General features: G+C 39.5%; 1 protein-coding gene across 13 annotated transcripts in view; it reads right to left on the bottom strand.

Annotated features, from left to right (window-relative positions):
• Positions 1–18,359, bottom strand: part of FN1 (fibronectin 1) — a 68,071-nt gene that overhangs the window by 15,324 nt on the left and 34,388 nt on the right. For 4 of the 13 annotated variants that reach the window (XM_039233111.1, XM_039233112.1, XM_039233118.1 and 1 more), the window contains exons 21-34: positions 17,449–17,543; positions 15,857–16,025; positions 15,274–15,360; positions 13,840–14,031; positions 12,277–12,549; positions 11,015–11,197; positions 8,565–8,654; positions 7,023–7,292; positions 5,908–6,024; positions 4,939–5,103; positions 4,256–4,411; positions 3,469–3,582; positions 2,383–2,652; positions 1,005–1,192 (exon numbers count right to left, since the gene is read on the bottom strand). In XM_039233111.1, the coding sequence (XP_039089042.1) occupies positions 1,005–1,192; positions 2,383–2,652; positions 3,469–3,582; positions 4,256–4,411; positions 4,939–5,103; positions 5,908–6,024; positions 7,023–7,292; positions 8,565–8,654; positions 11,015–11,197; positions 12,277–12,549; positions 13,840–14,031; positions 15,274–15,360; positions 15,857–16,025; positions 17,449–17,543 (2,369 nt within the window). The remainder of the gene's footprint in view (positions 1–1,004; positions 1,193–2,382; positions 2,653–3,468; positions 3,583–4,255; positions 4,412–4,938; positions 5,104–5,907; positions 6,025–7,022; positions 7,293–8,564; positions 8,655–11,014; positions 11,198–12,276; positions 12,550–13,839; positions 14,032–15,273; positions 15,361–15,856; positions 16,026–17,448; positions 17,544–18,359) is intronic. The other 9 variants (XM_039233114.1, XM_039233116.1, XM_039233121.1 and 6 more) reach the window with 3 other exon arrangements.

Below are 18,359 nucleotides of genomic sequence, written 5' to 3'. Positions count from 1 at the left end.
AAAAATGTGCTTAGGGGTTAACACCAAGTAAGCTGTAACTTACATAGTTACACTGAGCTTATGCAAAGTGGGGTAAATGTGTATTAGCCTGTTTTTCTCCTTTATGATCTGACAGGTGCCAGTCATGAATTTTTCTGACCATAGAGAGGCAGAGAGAACACTCTACTCATCTCTGAACCCTCTCTGTCATTTCTCCTGGAATTGGCCTTATGTTGTTAAGAAGGCTGTCCATATCCTAGACTCCTGTTAGTTTTCCATATGCATGTCTAGAAGGATTGAAAATGCCTCTATAAAAAGATAGTCAGGCTGGGGTGGTACACACTGGAGAATATTCCTTGCCAAGATAAAAGAGCTCAGAAAATGTACAACCAAAGTGGATTTATGCATTCAGCCTATGGATGTATGAATTGCCCCCTCAATACACACACATACACACATATAATCTTTTAAAATAAAGAGAATATGTTTAAAGAGCAGTGCAATACCCAAAGCTATTTATAAAATTCTGTCCCAGATAGTCATCTGGAAAAGCTTACTTCACTATAGATAATTCAGATATAGAATTATAAGAAAATTATTTGATGGCAGAGGCAAAAAACACAACTAGATTTATTATGATATTTTATCTCCACCACCTTAAAATGTGTAAGAGATGACTACAGTTGATCCTTGAACAATGCAGGGGTTAGGGGTCCCAACCCCCCTGCCTAGTTGAAAATCTATTTATAACCTGGGACTCTCCCCCAAACTTGACTAGTAATAGCCCGCTGTTGACAAGAAGCCTTACTGATAAGCAGTTGTATGTTATTTGTATTATATACTGTACTCTTAAAATAAAGTAAGCTAGAGAAAAATGTTATTAGTAAAATCATAAAGAAGAGAAAACAAATTTTTGTACTGTACTATAAAAAAAATCAACGTATGTAAATGGCCCCACACAGACCAAATCTATGTTGTTCAAGGGTCAAGTGTATTTTATTCCAATGAAAAAGGGTACTTCATACCATGAGTCCTGATACAACCACAGATGAGCTGTCAGGAGCAAGGTTGATTTCTTTCATTGGTCCAGTCTTTTCCTTGGGGGTCACCCGCACTCTATACCCAGTGAGCTGAACATTGGGTGCTGTCCACTGGGCAGTCAGACTTGTTGGTGTAACTTGAGTGAACTTCAGGTTGGTTGGTGCAGGAATGGCTGTCGGGATGGTCATTGGTTAGAGGTTATCTTATAGGAACTGAGGAAAAGGGAAAATAAAGTGAATTCCAGGAAGTAGAATAGATTGTGTTTGTTTGGTGAGGTGGGTTCCCTGGTCAAGCCAAGATTCAGTAATGAGAAAGGAGGGTTGCAAAATAAAGAAAAATGTTCTCTGAAAAAACGTGTTTTATATCCACCAATTCTCAGAATCACTGGAAACACTTGGATAACTACCAGAAGTCTAAAGACTTTAGGTCTGAGAAGTCATTTTGGTTTTTTTGCTTTCCCTTAAAAAAATAAAAATTTTAAAAAAAAGTCAAGTTGGCTTATTGGCCATTAGGATTGATTTTCCGTTTTGTATGGAAAGATGAGCAGTAGCCCTTTTCCTAGACAAATGATCTTTCTATGGAAAACCATTTCACAGAGTATTCCATCCCCAAAAGACAGAATTATGTCTTTATCCTCTTTATTTGAACCCCAAAGCAGACAGTGCTGCTAAATTTGAAGTATTCTCCGTGGTGCAGCATAAGAAGAAAATTGGCTCACAACAGAAGCAGAAAAGAGAAGCAAAGAGCAATAATACAGATAGTCACCTCCAAGGTTTATGGTGCCACAAGGACATGAATTTGGCATTCCACTCTGCTTCCGAAACAAAGCACAAGCGGATAAAGTATTGTGGAAAGCATTTGCCCTAAACCGTTTCCTCTGTGTCTGATTCTCAACCCTTTAAGCAAATTGCACACCCAGCACATGATATCTAACCAGAGAAGGAAGGTCTTACCTACGTGTTCTTAGAACCATGCTGCTAGGAAATGGCCCCGTTTGGGTTCCTTTTTTAGAGTAAGCTCTAGGATGCCAAACTCCTTTCCTTTGTGCACAGCGAGTGTAACCGCAGGGAATCCGGGTTTAAAAAATAATCCACAATTTTAGTATCATCTTCAAATGTCTTACTTTATGGCCTTATTTATAAGGCAAGCCACTCTAAAACTTCCCTTTATGAGACTGTATCTGAATATCCCCTAAACTTTATTGTTTGTTACTATTCCTTTCTAAAGAGGGTCTTTCTATTAAAGAGGCTGAAATTTTTTACCCCCTTCCAGGGAATCAATAACCCGAGAAAGTAAAATTCATTCAGCAGGGCATAAAGCCACTGCTCCCGTGAGCACCCACTGGTGCAGTTACCGATATACCTGTGGACTGGGTTCCAATCAGGGGCTGGCTCTCCATATCATCGTGCAAGGCAACCACACTGACTGTGTACTCAGAACCCGGCCTGAGGCCTTGCAGCTCTGCTGTGTCTTCTTCACCATCAGGTGCAGGGAATAGCTCATGGATTCCATCCTCAGGGTTCGAGTAGGTCACCCTGTACCTGGAAACTTGCCCCTGTGGGCTTTCCCAAGCAATTTTGATGGAATCGACATCCACATCAGTGAATGCCAGTCCTTTAGGGCGATCAATGTCTGTTAGGCAAATTAATGGTAAGAGATCATGTGAAAAGCAAGTTGTGAAATAAGCATTTTTACAACATGCAAAGCAGTTTTGCAGACACCATTTTCTCTGATGAATTAAATTCCAATGATCCCACTATTAAACGGAAAATTACTTGACACCTGAATAGGTTGTTTTGGTTTAGAAACTATTCAATGGTACATCACCTATTAAAACATAGGTGTATGTGCGACACATAGACACCGGCAAAATGTCTCCACAATGAGGATTTATTTCTATTAATTTTACGATATTCTACCCAGATTTGTTTTTGCAATGTGATGTTAGTCTCACAGACCTGGATTTTCTATTCCTTGGAATTGGTAAAGTTGATTTTCAATGTTAGAGTCATATTATTATAACCTTTCTTTAACTCTTCTCTCCCCACTCTATTGTTGCCATTAATCGCCGGTCCAGACAGTTTTCTAAATGCTCCAAACATAATCGCTTCACGGAGCATGCCACAATCAACTTTACCATCCAGTCATAGAAAATGAGGTGCAGGCAAAATATTTTGTAGATTTGCTATAGGCAAACAAGATTTTGCTGAGGCCATTTGAGCAAAAGAAATTCAAAGCACAGCAACTATGATAGCGCTACACACTTCCTTCCCTATAGGTTCATTGTTTGGCATCAAGAAGGAAAAATGTTTGTAAAGGGCTCAGCTCAAGATTCAAACTAACCAAGTTGGCTTTCTCTAGGTATAATTGCAAAAGATGTGCAGAGGGCATTCAGTTGCCTAAGAACACAACTGACTTTGAAATGGGAAATAAGCATTGGTTACGTACTGGTTACTGCAGTTTGAACCAGAGGCTGACTCTCTCCGTTTTGATTCTGAGCGTAGACACTAACCACATACTCCACTGTGGGCTGCAAGCCTTCAATGGTCATTTCTGTTTGATCTGCAAAGGGAGTGAAAAGCAAATGCATCTATGTCAACCACTGTAAGGCCAGCTGAGTGACTTCCAGAGTTCCGTAATAAATGCATGGTGGCCCAGAATTTTCATTTGCAGAATTACCATGAAAATATGAATGAGTCAGATATGAATTTCTCTTGGACAACATGTTCTTTGCTACTACCAACTGCCATACTGGAGTAAAGTCAAACTAAAGGAGACACTCTAAAATTTAATATAGTGTCTCCAACAATGAAGGATGCTGCTCTTGGAAAAAATGAAAATTAGCTTGACTTCAAGATACCACCTTGGGATCCTAATTTCACCAGCATTTTATATAAAAACAAAAACAACAGCTAAAAGGATCTTTAAAAAGTTAGGCCATCTCTCTCTTTGGTATGCATGATAAACGGAACCACAAAGATAGATCTAATCATGTAAGATGTCCATACTATCAAAGAGAACTATGCAGTTAAAGTAGAAACACAGTTATCCCAAAAATTCTACTATGGAGGGAGTCTGTAACAACGTTGAGCCCTGAGTTCACAAGTGGGGAATCTTTGACATATGATATGAAAATGTATAGTACTCAGACCTAGGAGGCCATTTATTTTAAAAAGCATAGTGTGTGACCCTATTCTGTTTATCTTGATGTATGTGAGATGCTGGTTATTCTTACCTGGACCTGCAGTTTTAGTTTTTGATGGTCCTCGGCCATTTTTGGGAGTCGTGGTCACTCTGTAGCCAGTAACAGGGGAACTTGAAGGCAGCCATCTGACACTAATGCTGTTTTCCTGAACATCAGTCACTTGCATCTGGGCTGGCTTGTCAATTTCTACACATAAAAACAAGGAAAAATCAGTGAAGCCCCAGTCCATGGGGACAAGAATGGACTAGTCTTGTTTCCAGTTCCGTTATGCACAGAATGAGCTCTAATTACCATTAATGACTCCCAGGTGTATCTTTTGCAGAAACAGAGAGATTACCTTGGGGAGGTGGGGTATGCATCCAGATGCCATTACCTGTTTTCAAGATGGCTACATCATTCACAAAAAAACTATATTCCAAGCAGGTGTTTGTCTTCTTACCTTATCAGCTCGTTCCTTCATTCATTAATGCATATATTGAACATCCCCTATGCCTGTCTCTATTGTAGGCACATGGAATATATCCATTAACAAAATAGACAAAATTTCTGCCCTTTGTGATACTTCTTTGTACATCTGGCTCAAAACTCCATTAGCTGTCTGTGTTGTTTTTTATTAAAAAGGAAAACTAATTCCACAATGAGGAAAGTCCCTTGGGAGAACTTTGTAAAACTGAGTAAATATTCCCGTGTCACCTCAGAGCAGGGGCTGGTACCTGTTCGATAATTGATGGAAATTGGTTTGCTGCTTGCTGGGCTGTCTCCTCGGCCAGTGACAGCATACACTGTGATGGTGTAGTCCACTCCAGGTTTCAGGCCACTGATGGTAGCTGTGGATTTGCTCCCAGGCACAGTGAACTCTTGAACAGGGCTAGTTCCTCCTGTGTGAAAAGGGGTTAGTTCAAAGCGTGAGGGGCTGAGAAATAGTTGGGGATTGCTGAGGAACTACAATAACATATTGAGACAGCAGTTAGTCACACCTTTGCTTATTCCTTTTAAAAGAGTGCTATTAATAGGGCCTAAACAGAAACATATTTATTTATGCATGTAGTGAGCCTTAGTAAGTGTGTAAAAATTGGGAGGAAATCACAGTCAATGCTATTTTAACATTTCATCTTTAAAATGTCACTGAATTGTGGGTTAACATTAGAAGGAGAAAGAAGGTAAGTCCTCAATGCAGGATCGCATAGATTACATTCCCTTTTTCAAAATATTAATGCTATATATTCATGTTAAATAAAATTTTGATGGGGTGCTGAGATGCCTCAGTTGGTTAAGCAACTGACTCTTGATTTCAGCTCGAGTTAGGACCTTACGGTTTGTGAATTTAAGCCCCATATCGGTGTCTGTGCTGACACTGTGGAGCCTGCTTGGTATTCTCTGCCTCATTCTCTCTCTCTCTCTCTCAAAATTAAATAAATAAACATAAAAATAGATAAATAGATAGATAGATAAATAGATAAATTCCTTTCTTCCCCCATTAGTATTATACAAAGAATTTTTTTTTCTTGATTTTGCCACCCATTATAGCATACATATTTTTTTTCACATAATCTTGGAAAAGATAAGGCTCTACTGAATGGACTTGCCAAAGTTTCTTAAAATATGTATCCATCACTGGGAGTTCACATTACCCACAACAGAATCTGACTTGATCAGAGTGAAACAGCATCTTACTGACGCACCTGTTTCCCCATAGGTGATCCTGTAATATCTCACTGTGACAGCAGGAGCATCCCAGCTGATCAGGAGGCTGGTGGGGGTTGCAGCGATGACTTCCAGGTCCCTCGGAACATCAGAAACTAGAAAAATGTGGGAGAGTTACCACCTCTGTAACTTTCAAACCATGCCCAGATTCACTCTTCGCTCATTTCTCGGGTCAGCGCCTTCATAATTCTCTCATATAATAATGTAAATATACTATGCAAGATTAGCAGAATTAAAAATTATGAACAATTAAAGGTAAGGGGTTAAGGAGTCAGTTCAAATTGTGATAAAATGATTGTTACAAATTTATTGTAGTGTTTTTTTCCTTCAACTCGTTATTTTGAAAAATTGTAAAATAACAGAGAAGTCACAAAAGTAATAAACTGAACACCTGTATCCCCTTCTCACAGGCATTTGCTAATTGGTAACATCTGACACGTTTGCTTGTCTCTCTGTCTCTTTCTGTTACTACATTTGAGACTGAGGTACAGATACCATCATGCTACTTCTCCCCCAGATACCTCAATATCTATCTCCTAAAAATAATGACACTATTACATTAAAATAATTATGTTTTTAAGGGAATTTTGAAACAGGGATTTTCTTTATATTTTGAATAAAACTTTAGGTGTTAGAAACATATAAATATCTAAATTCGGTGAGAAATTTTTTGCAATAAAAAAATGATCTTCAGGGCTCCTGGGTGGCTTAGTCGGTTAAGTGCTTGACTTCAGCTCAGGTCATGATCTCGCAGGTTGTGGGTTCGAGCCCCGCTTTGGGCTCTGTGCTGACAGCTAGCTCAGAGCCTGGAGCCTACTTCAGATTCTGTGTCTCCCTTGCTCTCTTTCCTTCCCCTGCTCACACTCTGTCTCTGTCTCTCTCTCAAAAAATAAAAACTAAGATACTCATTAAAAAAAAAGATCTTTGATACAGTCTAAGATTTTTTCCACATATACTCCTCTCTACATGTCTCATAACCACAATCTATTTTTTTAAGAGACAATGGCTGAGACAACACAAAGCTGTTTCACAGAAGATACCGCCTGCAAAGGAAAGTAATCTGAGGTTCTTTGCAGACCAGAAAACAAGTTACCTGTTGACTGTTGGCCAATCAAGGGAGGGCTTTCCTCTCTGCCATTAAGAGCAACGATGCTGACCACGTACTCTGTGCCCGGATTGAGATTGGTGAGGGTGATAGAATTCCGAGACGGAGGCACCCGATCTTCCCGAGGTCTTCCACCAGTGTGCTCAGGGTGATGGCGAATCCGGTAGCCAGTGATGGTGGCTCGAGGAGCAATCCAGTGGACGGTGAAGGAGTGGGCAGTGATGTCAGAAAAGTCTATGCCAGTTGGGGAATCAAGACCTGTTTTTCCCACCCAGGAGAGAAGGGACAGGGGGAAGACACCATCAGCTTAGGAGGTGAGGAAGAATGTAGAGAAAGTAACACACACCCAGTGTGTCTGTTCTTTCTCATGAACACAACAAATTGCCATAAACCTCAGGTTATGATGGACTGATTCTAAGCCACACATAAATTTCAAAATCATACTCTGACTCAGTTCCAAACGGCCAACCCAAGCTTTCTCTTTTTTCTTTTGCTAAGTAATACAAGTGATGTATGTGTGTTGTTATTCTAGGTTTCTGCATCACTCTTAAAGATAGGTGTTTAAGATACAGGAATTATTTTCAAATGCTTCAGGGTTCAAGTATTCTATGTTTCTGTCCTGTAAGCGTGTCTCTCAAAATAAGGTAAGTTATGCCCATTCTCAAGTTAAGTATTTGGCTCTCAAAGAAGTTTTCTATACTCAAGAGGGAACTGATAGCTCAATGGGGTGGTAATAATGCCAAACACAAAACTCTCAAAAACTAAAACAAGACAGCATCCTGGACAAATTACAATGCAGGTAAATCCTCAGGAATGGAAAATTTAGTGTTCCACAGAAAAGTTAATCAGAATTTAGAGTTTATCTCAAATTCAAATCACTTAATCTTTCTGGGACTTCTGGAAAAATTTTATCTTAGTACTAATATTTACTTATTCTATTCAATAATATATTTAAACCAAATTGAGATATCACAACTTTTTTTTGGAAGCAAGTGGATTATAATACATAAATTAATGAATGTATCACATTGCATTTTCTTAAAAGGAATAATTAATAGAAGCCCTTATATTTAACAAGAAATGTAATATTATGGGATTCAGTTCAACTTCTTTACATCATGCATGAATATTTCATCAAGAGATAAACTTGTTGGCTTAGCAAAGGAGGGAAGAGACTTCCATGACAAGGACAGGGTTGGGTCAGCCTTAGACACAGCTGCCTAATAAGAAGAATGTTCACTATCTCTTAATAATAGAGATTATATTATTCTTGGGAGATTTTTTTAAAAAGACAGATAATAAAGTTTCTAGACGATTTTGAGTCCTCTCTGGAAGCAGAGTGTATAATCTTAGTGACTGAAAATCAGAGTAATGCTTGAAGAAGTAACATTTAATTTTTAAGACCAGTGATCAAAAAGGCATGACAAGGTTAGAAGCACCACTACCACAAATGGAGATGTATTTTTGGAGGCAGTATTCAAAATTGGCAGGTGAGAGCTATCTGATAAGCATACTACCAGCATGACTCACCTGTTTTCTGTCTTCCTCTAAGAGGTATGCTCTCGTGCTGTTCGTAAACACTGGAGACAGTGACCAAATATTCGGTTCCAGGCAGGAGATCTGAAGAGGCAAGTGGCACTTACTTTTAAATTGTCCTCAAAACCACGAAAAAGCAAAACACCCTTAGGACTATTTCAGCTGATAAGATACAAAAAAGTTCAGCCCTATAACTGACTTATACCAACATGACTATTGCTACCTGGAGATGGGCTGTAATGAGGTGATAAGGAAAGGTCACCTCGCCCTGTGACATCTCTAAGACCTGCCCTCGGTTCCACTTCTGAGACTCTGATTCAGCCAGATCTGCAATAAGATGGTCGCAGCCATGTAGTATTATCTGTCATCCACTTAATATGACATCTGTTGAAGGCATGTAATAATAATAACTGTGACACTGTGGATTATCATTTACTCTTCACCAACAACCCTAGGAAGTCGTCTGTCACTACTGAAAGCAGACTTATGGCTGTACGATAAACTAAAAATATTTAAAGTGTACAATTTTGACAGGCTGTGGTGTCTGTAGGAACCTGTGAAGCCATCACCGCATTCATGACAATGAAAGTACCTATTTCCTCCAAAAGTTTGGTTTACAACCATCCCCATTTTACACAGGAGAAAAATGAGGTGCAGAGAAGTTATCTTCTTTGGCGTACTTGCCTGAGAACATATAGGATTTGACCCAGACCAAGACCAGTGGTCTTAATAATTAACCATTCCTGGAAAAGAGTCATATTCCATGAGGAAAGTGATATTGGTTCTGCCATATTGAAGAACAGAATAGTTAAAAAGTTACATACATATTTCTGAGTATCCTCTACTCTTAATTTTGAGGTCCCCAAAAAGGTACAGAGTAGGTTTTTAACCTTTGAATTCCTACTCAGGAGACTTCATTCCCCACCACACCATTAACCCTTCAGCCTTTGTGCAGAAGCCCCTGCAAGGTTTGGAAAAGCACCAGACTAAAGAAGGGCTGGATACTTGGACTCTACTTCCCTTATTTCTGTTTGCTCAGGAGCAATTTACTTAACCACTAGAGACCTCAGTTGCTTCACTGGGTAATAATGGCTTCTCTGAAGGGTGTGTGTGTGCGGGGGCAGGGGGGGGGGGAGATGGCAACCTTGCAATCTAGAGCAGGATCTAGAATAAGATCTTAGAACACATGATGAACATGGGACCAGTCGGTAGGGTGGAGAGTGGTCCCGAAGCAGGAGCTGTGTAATGAGTGATGCTGTAACACTGACTCCAGAGTGTTCCAGAGCAGAAACCATAGCCGTGTAGATAGGCAGACATGAGGATGTTCTCACCCTTCGCCATGAAACAAGAAGCCAAGACTATAGTCATGTTGAGCTGCCTTTCATTCTCTAAAATGTGTTTGCAACATAGAGGATGTTTTCAGACCGTCATTTGGTAATGTACCTAAATGTGAGCCCTTTCTTTCCTTATGTAGAAACCTATGCTATTCTCATGTGCTTATTTTACTATTATGGTGAAAATAGTAAGAAGCAACATTTACAGGAAAAACAGCACCACATTGCAGCCTCCTTCTATTTTCTTTAATAAACAAGGTCTATTTCAAAAGGGTAGGATCCAGAAAGACACGTAAATGGTTGTTGCTTATCTGAATGTTAGCTGTTTTCTGGGTCCTCAGCCTTCAGAGAAATCCTGCCAGAAGATTCTTTCTGAAGTACCAATTATACTTCTGGCTCTTTCTTCAAAACAGCATCCTGATCTATCCTGGTAAGAAGTCACTGTTTCTATGTTCTCAGAAGCTAGAGAGTACCCACTGACACTTTTTTTTTTAATGAGAATAAAACAGACATGGTGACACTATTTTCAATCCTTATTGTTTCTCTCTCCAAATATCTAAATTTATAGTTCTCTATTTTCTCTTGACATTCATTTATTTGTATGTGCTTATTTGGAAGCAGAATTCATTTGAAGTCTCCAAACTTCGCTGCTGGTGCTTTTCTACTGCGATCTTTAAAAAGTTGTCGATCTTGGGGCGCCTGGGTGGCTTAGCCGGTTAAGCGTCTGACTTTTGCTCAGGTCATGATCTCGCGGTTTGTGGGTTCAAGCCCTGCGTCGAGCTCTGTACTGACTGCCAGCTCAGAGCCTGGAGCCTATTTCAGAGTCTGTATCTCCCTCTCTCTCTGACCCTCCCCTGCTCACGCTGTCTCTCTCTCCTAGAAATAAATAAAAAATATTAAAAAAAAGTTGTCGATCTCAAAGATACATACATTAAAATAGCGACAAACGTGACATCTTGCAAAGTGTTCAGAGCTACACATCTGATTTGGGGTTTTGTCTGTAGTTTTGCTGTAGCTGTCTTGATCTTAGTTGCTCCTACCTGAGAATCTGGAATTCTCTCTTCATGCTCTAGCTTAGCATATATGGAACAGATACAGTTGACTACTTACTTGTTAAGACCACTGCACTGTCTGAAGGAGAGATGGACAACTCTGCAACATCTTCCTCATTCTTGACGGGGGAGTAGCGCACCAGGAAGTTGGTCAATTCAATGGACGGAGGCGGGGCCCAGGTGACACGCATTGTGTCTGGACCGATATTGGTGAATCTCAGGTCAGTAGGAGGAGGGACAGCTGGTTTCAAATAAGAAGGGAGGCTGAGTCAACGTCATTTTAAAATTAAAGGTAACAAAAACTAGCTGGAAAGGTAAAACCAAGAGTTCATGCATAAAGGAAATGAGTCAGAATCATGCAAACACTCTAATCTAAATCTGATCTAAATCATAGTGAACTACTGTTAAAAATAAAACTCTACACACAGTACTGTTAGGCCTCTTTAACCTTTCTGCCATCAGTACATTTCAAAGAATACTTTTCATCTACTTTCAAACATGTTGATTTTAAGTACATTATTAACACCACTGCCAGTTATTTTATCCCAGGCTGAAGAGGCTGAAGTTGCCACACAGCAAAGAGAAACACATGCACACAGATGAAAAGATGAGAGGGCCCTACATTTCCCCTGAGGTGAAATGACTACAATCCCACTCCGTGAGTTCTACCTACAAGTGCAAAGGGTTCATGCAGACTGGTTCTCAGCATGTTTCTTACCATGCAGGGCAGAGAACCTCCGGAATGTTGCATGCTCAGCCCCAGACTGGTTAAAGAGGAGTTTCTTTACCTAGCCATGGCAATGCAATCCACAGTGCCCCAAAGTTTCTTTTTCTCCTGTGTCAAAACAACCCCCTTCCAATCTACCCTAAATTTGACTGGGTTTTTAAGTCAGCTCATAGAAGGAACATGGTAGGATTTATCAAAAAGTCGAAAGAAGAACATAATGGCACATTTTGTAAGAGCCTCTCCCGTTAACTGGTGCTCCTTATCTGATTTGATATTCATGTGAGATACCTTTTAAAAACGCCAAGTCTGCAAATTCGTATAACCTTTGCCATTTTGTGTTTAACAGAACAGATCTCTCTAGCTTTCTACCCATTTGTGGCTTAAGTGAAAGTATATTTAAGACCACTTGCATATGCCTCCATCCAATCAGTGTAGCATATACATTCAATTCCTTCGCCCCTGCCTCAACCCACCCTCTCTTAGTCATTGGTGGATTGCTGGCTTTTCCTGCGAAACATCCATATTTAACCAGTGACTGGTGGCAGCATGCAACACCGTCCACGTCTCAAAACACAGAAGTTTTCAAAATTCACCCGTTTGCTGTGTCAGTGTAGTAGGGGCACTCTCTCCGCCATTAATGAGAGTGATAACGCTGATGTCATAGTCAATGCCCGGCTCCAGCCCTGTCACTGTGTAGTATCCTACTGAGGAGTCCACAAAATCTTCAAAAATAGGGATACCTTCTCCTGCCGCAACTACTGTGATGCGGTACCCAATAATGGTGGAAGAGTTTAGCGGGGTCCACCTCAGGCCGATGCTTGAATCGGTTATATCAACAAAGCTTAGGTCAGTGAGTTGGGGCACCTCTATTGAGTTACAAAGCACAGAGGGGCAAAAGGAAAATAGAGGCAAAAAAGAGGAAAAAATAAAGCAGTGTACATCAGGTTACCAGTGGTAAAATTGATGGAATGTTAAAGCAATGATGGTAATATGCAATCTTTTCCAAATTTTCTGAAAAGACACCCTAAGCATCATGAATAGCTTGCTTCCCTGGGAGAATAAAACAGGTTACAATATTCTTAGGGATTTTCTTGCATTTTAGAAGTGACTCTAAATATTAGAGTTTGAACCTCTCAGATTCTTAAAAATTATAGGCCTGTTCAGCATGTCAAAACCATTCTTAGAACCTAGATATAATATCTATAGTAAGTAGCAACAGTGTTTTTTTTTAATCCAAACTTTTTTAGTAGAAAAATAAAGCTTGTATGAAGAAGGTTAAAAAAATCAGTCGGTGGGTTTTTCTTCCTCTTCCCACACAAAAACTCAAGACAACATTATGGCCATAATGCTGATGCATTATGATCGTATGGTGTAAAATGTGCCATTCAAAAGCACATTCGGGTGGAAGACAGACTTGAATCCAAGGCCATTGCCAGTATTTTGTTTAATTCAAAATCAAAAAGTTATTTAATTAGCGTTAGTAAAAACATTTGACCAAACAGTGCAAAGGAGAACACAGTCTGTCCCATACTTTCATTCTGTCACGATCCAATTTTAGGCAAATAAAAAAGACCTATCTAGGGATAGGTCTTTTCAGTGTTGTCTTTCAGTCCACCAGAAAGAACACCTGAAGGTATGGCCTTTCTTTTTTAATTCAGTTTTATAAAGGAAGGATTTGAAACCGCAAAGTAAAGAATTAGACATGTCAACCAGGTGCTAAGTCAATGCTCACGTGTGGTGATTGTATAGACATCTGTTGAAACGAATATGGACTGTAAAATCAGGGATAGATGTATCGATGGGATGCATTTACCATATTACTTTTAGCCTGTCAGTACGGAGGACAGACACATGACGTCATTTTAGTAATATTTCCACGTGAGCGGACAGTACAGAGTGAAGGCCATGTTTGCCACTCCATCACATACCCATCGCAACAAACAGCATCCCAGTGAAGCACAGAAAGTAAAGCGGTGTTAACAGCAAGCAATTGTCCAAATAGTTGCCTTGACTTCATAGTTTTGTAGAGTGTGGTTGGGAAGTGAGAATTAAATCTCAAATGTATCTGACACACTCAACCATCTGGGGATTAAGATGTCAATCCCCACTCTCATCGAATCTGCCACTCTTAGGATAACTGCTTATTGTTTCATTACCTGGGATGATGGTATCAGAGATAGGGGCACTTTCCTTGTCATCCTTGACAGTGTAAACGCTGACATTGTACTCCAGGCCAGGACTCAGGTTTTCAAAAGTGCAGGAACTCTGATCTGCATGGACCACTTCTTCCAAAGAATATCCCTGTTGGCCATTTGTAGGGGTGGTGGTAATTCTGTAACCAGTAATGTCTAGAGAGAACAGAAAGGAGGAGGTTACTGCACAAAGCATTTGTGACCCAGGGTGTATCAAACTATACCCCAATGATGGACCCACAGAAGGGATTGGGGAAAGGACCCAGCATTTATTGAGGACTCTCCTGTTATTCAGTGCTACAGCAACCTTTTGAGGCAGGTATTAATATCCTCGGTTTAAAAAAAATCTTAGACTGGGGGAGTGATTACCATAGGCTCGTCTGACTCCAATTCCAAGCTCCTTCTACCACTCTACTCTGCTTTGCCTTAACAGATCATCTGCAGGACAGATGAGGAACACTCCATATAATAACACTGCTTATTCTGGAATGGTTCTCAACCTTAAGCATAATCCCCAATTTGGGCTCTCCTAATTTACAAGGTCTTAACCTATGGGATTTATAGGAAGGGAATAAGGAAAGGAGACAAAGTGAAAAACAAGAGTGCTATACTTATATTCTATAAAAGTATACAATGCTAACTGCAGAAGACTTCTGGAATCATAGAAAGTGGGCATTAAGAGTGTTGACAGGAAAGAGAGAGACATTCAAATTAAAACAGTGATAATTAGAGAGCCACACGACAGACTAAATGAGAAAAATATGTTTAAGTTAAACTTACTAAAGGGTGAAGAACAAGAGGGAAATGAAAGTGATGTCTAGACCAGAAAGTCCAACTAGATGGAAATAAAGGTCGTTACATTTGTTAGTGACCATTACATGTGTTAGTGACCATCTATGCTGTCCATGAAGACTAAACATTAATGATCCAGCTTCAAACAAGCATACGACTTGCCAACTTAAAGTTTCAAACTGGAGGTCATTTCTATCTTTTATCACCTTTAGGTTTTTGTGGTGCAACTTCACTGAATAGTATACATAGAATCTCTAATAATTGACAAAAGGAAATTTCTGTAGTATGATTTCAGCCTTTTTTTTTTTTTTTCTGGACAATGTTGAGCACTACTGAGCAAAAGGTACTATCCAGGATGGTTTCCGTCAGCCCTCATGATTCCCTACAGCTTGATAAGGATCTGCCCTGTTCATTTTCCTGTTATTTAAAGAAACTTGCAGTCAAACACTCTACATGTCACTCTGTGACGTATGCTCATGTACTCCTATATATTTTTTTTAAAAAAAGCTGGGTACTTATAATGTGGACCTTTCTCTGTAAGTTTCTGAAACTTTTGCCCTGTGATGGTACTGCATAGACTTGCCCTCTGATACATCCCAGGCTTACCTGGAGTGGTGCTCCTCTCCCAGGAGACTGTAAGCACTCCGGTGTCAGGGTTTGCCTCCAGGTGCAGGTTGGTTGGTGGAGACAATGCTATGCAAAAAAAATTTAAGATCAAAGTTAAGCTAACACCAAGCACTTGACCTGTGGAATGTTTCTTGTTCCCCTTCCTTTCCCTTTCCTTCTTTCTCTTTCTCTTTCTCTGTCTCCCCCTCTCTCCTTCCCTCCTTTCTTTTTAGGAATCAGTAAAAGGATAGAACTTATACTATGAAGCCATGGTGGACAGTAATTCTCTGAGAACATTTTTTTTTTTTTACAATTAACAATTTTGAAATACCATTGACATTCTTTCTGTCTTTCCAGTTAATAAATATTTTTGACATTGGAAATAACAGTTCTCATGCCATGGAATATATGACAAAGGTTGAATTTGCTGCTCCAAATTTAGAAATAGCTAATAAGATAAGGAGACATGGGATCTTCCCCTTGTGCTGTCATCAGAAGCAAAAAGTGATATAGCTATCAGCTATTTTTACAAATTGTAACAGATTTTAAAACTAAAAGAAAAGAAGCAAAAGACTCCTCTTACGTGTCACCACTTTCTTTACAATCGGTGTATCTCTCTCCTCCCCATCTCTCAGGACTGAGATAGTATAAACATATTCCACGCCTGGGGTCAGGCCAGACACGACAATGCTTCCTGACTCTGATGTCACTTCTCGTGGTGCTTCCCCTCCCTGGCTTGGCCGTACACCCAGCTAGAAGAAGGAAAGCAAAATAAACACCAAGGATAAATATTTCCAGAGCTGGGTTACTGCCGAGAGGTTTCAGTCATGCTTTGTATAATGTGAACTCCAATGCATATCACATGCTGTGCTTTTATTAGGGAAGGAGTTGGGGCCTGCCTTTAGTTCTATTAGATACTTTAGCTGGAAACTCTCTGGACTGGGCAGGTGGGCAAGGTGGGAGACGTGTCTTCCAAAACTGTATTACATTGGCTTGTAATGGAAGGTTCTGGAGAAATGTCATGACATATGGTTTTGCTTGATAAATAATCTCCTAATATAAATCAGAAGTACACAGGGGCTTTGAGCCACATGGTAGTTCATTTCTATTTTCTTTTTTGCTGGAAGAAATCCTCTAGCACTCCCTTTAATGAGTTATGAACATTCAATGTAAAGGCAATAGACCCTTTAACATTTTTGTACTTCAGAAACATTTCTTTTGAAGAAGCATGTTCACAGCTTAAGCTGCAGGACAATATATTACAAAAGAAGAATTAAAATAAATGTGCCCATAATTTTCAATTTTTTAATATTTTATGTCAAAACCTAGGCAATACCGTGTCATCAAACAGTGTTCAACTCTAGAGACGTCCTTTGTAGGTTATAAGGCTTCTGAAAGTGAGAATGACATGAGTAAGGGGAATTTGAAAGGCAATCTTCAAAAAGGGCTTCTCTATATTTAAGTAGCATAATCATCAATATGGCTATTTGCATATTTCAAAAAAGAAGTGACCTTTGGTGTATATTTTTAAACAAGCAGTCATGGGGATCTAGTCTTGATTTCTAATTATAATAAATATTTCTCTCCCTACACTCTAAATGCCAAAGAAAGGAATTCTTTAAAACATATTCATTTGTATTCATCACTTCCCTAATATGATTATTTTAAAGAACATGAATCCAGATATCTACAGGGAAGACCTTAATCTTAACTTCTATTAAGAGATTCACCCAAGGGCCTTTGAACAAGTTGAGATGAAATGATTGGATGAAAATGTGATTTTTAAGTGACTCTGACTTTAATTGGTCTCCCTAAATTGGTTTTTGTGAACTTGTTGACACCCATTTAGAACAACACAACAAATGGTGTTTCCCTATATATTTTAAAATGCAGTTCCCTGGGGGAAAGGATAGAGAAAATTAGACAACAACAACAGTTCCATACTAATGTTTTATCCTTTTGTGAAGCACTTCTATGGCCTCAGTCCATCTTTCCAGCAATCCAGTGAGGCCACAGTAATGTTACATCTGGATAATGTGGTCAGAGAGGCATAGACAGAAGCAGCTAGTAATACCCAGGTCTCCTGACTCCCAAACATCCTGTTTCTACCATATCCAGAAACACGAGGCCACTTCACAGCTATCTCACAAGAAGTTAGGAAGATCTGCAATTTACCTTAAAACCAATCCTTGGAGCAGGTGTCCATGTGATCACAATGGTAGTCTCAGTGACCTCTGTGTTGTAAGGTGGAATGGAGCTGACAGGCTGCACTGTGAAATAGAACCATGCATGTGTTCAAACCTTGGAATCACAGACAACTGCAAAGAATGTATGTAACAAGTATTTTCTTTCTTTCTTTCTTTCTTTTTCTTTTTTTCAGAGAAAGAGAGAGAGGGAGAATGGGGAGAGGGGCATAGAGAGAGAGAGAAAGAGAGAGAGAGAACCTTAAGTAGGCTCCACACCCAGCGCAGACTCCAATGCAGGGCTCAATCCCACAACTCTGGGATCATGACCCGAACCAAATTCGAGTTGTATGCTCAACCACCCAGGCACCCCAGTAACAAGTATTTTTGTTACTATTTGCACGTGGCTAAAATGAAGGTTCTGATTCTGTAGGATCAACATGGGGCTACAAGTTTGCAATTTTGGAATGCTGATGCTGAGTCTACGAATCGTACTTGAGTAACAAGGAGCTGAATGACCTCAGAGGACACTTTCAAGTCCTTGGAGTCTATGATTTGTGTCTTTTCATCAGTTTGGGATTTGAGTTTTAGGACAATTTCCCTGTAGAATCTCATTTGAAATGTAAAACTGATCACAAATTGATTATCATTCTGCTTTTTAAATCATTAATTTGAGAACAATAGTTAAATTATAGATGAGATCTGAAAATAGCTTTATGTTGAATTATTCCATAATGATGGTCAATTATTTCTGGTTGCAATAAGAAATGCCGTATGAAAGTTAAACAAAATCTTCCACTATGGACACACTTATAAATTCTAAAGATTCCTTAAATATGTGATTACCCACTTAGGATAATCAGACTGCAAAAATTTAGTACTCTGCCACTGGAATTAAGAATT

This window comes from Hyaena hyaena, unplaced genomic scaffold, assembly GCF_003009895.1.
Source record: "Hyaena hyaena isolate Hyena2069 unplaced genomic scaffold, ASM300989v1 scaffold_71, whole genome shotgun sequence".
NCBI classification, from domain to species: Eukaryota; Metazoa; Chordata; class Mammalia; order Carnivora; family Hyaenidae; genus Hyaena; species Hyaena hyaena.
Note: the sequence above shows the minus strand (reverse complement) of the source record. Positions and strands in the feature narration are given on the sequence as shown.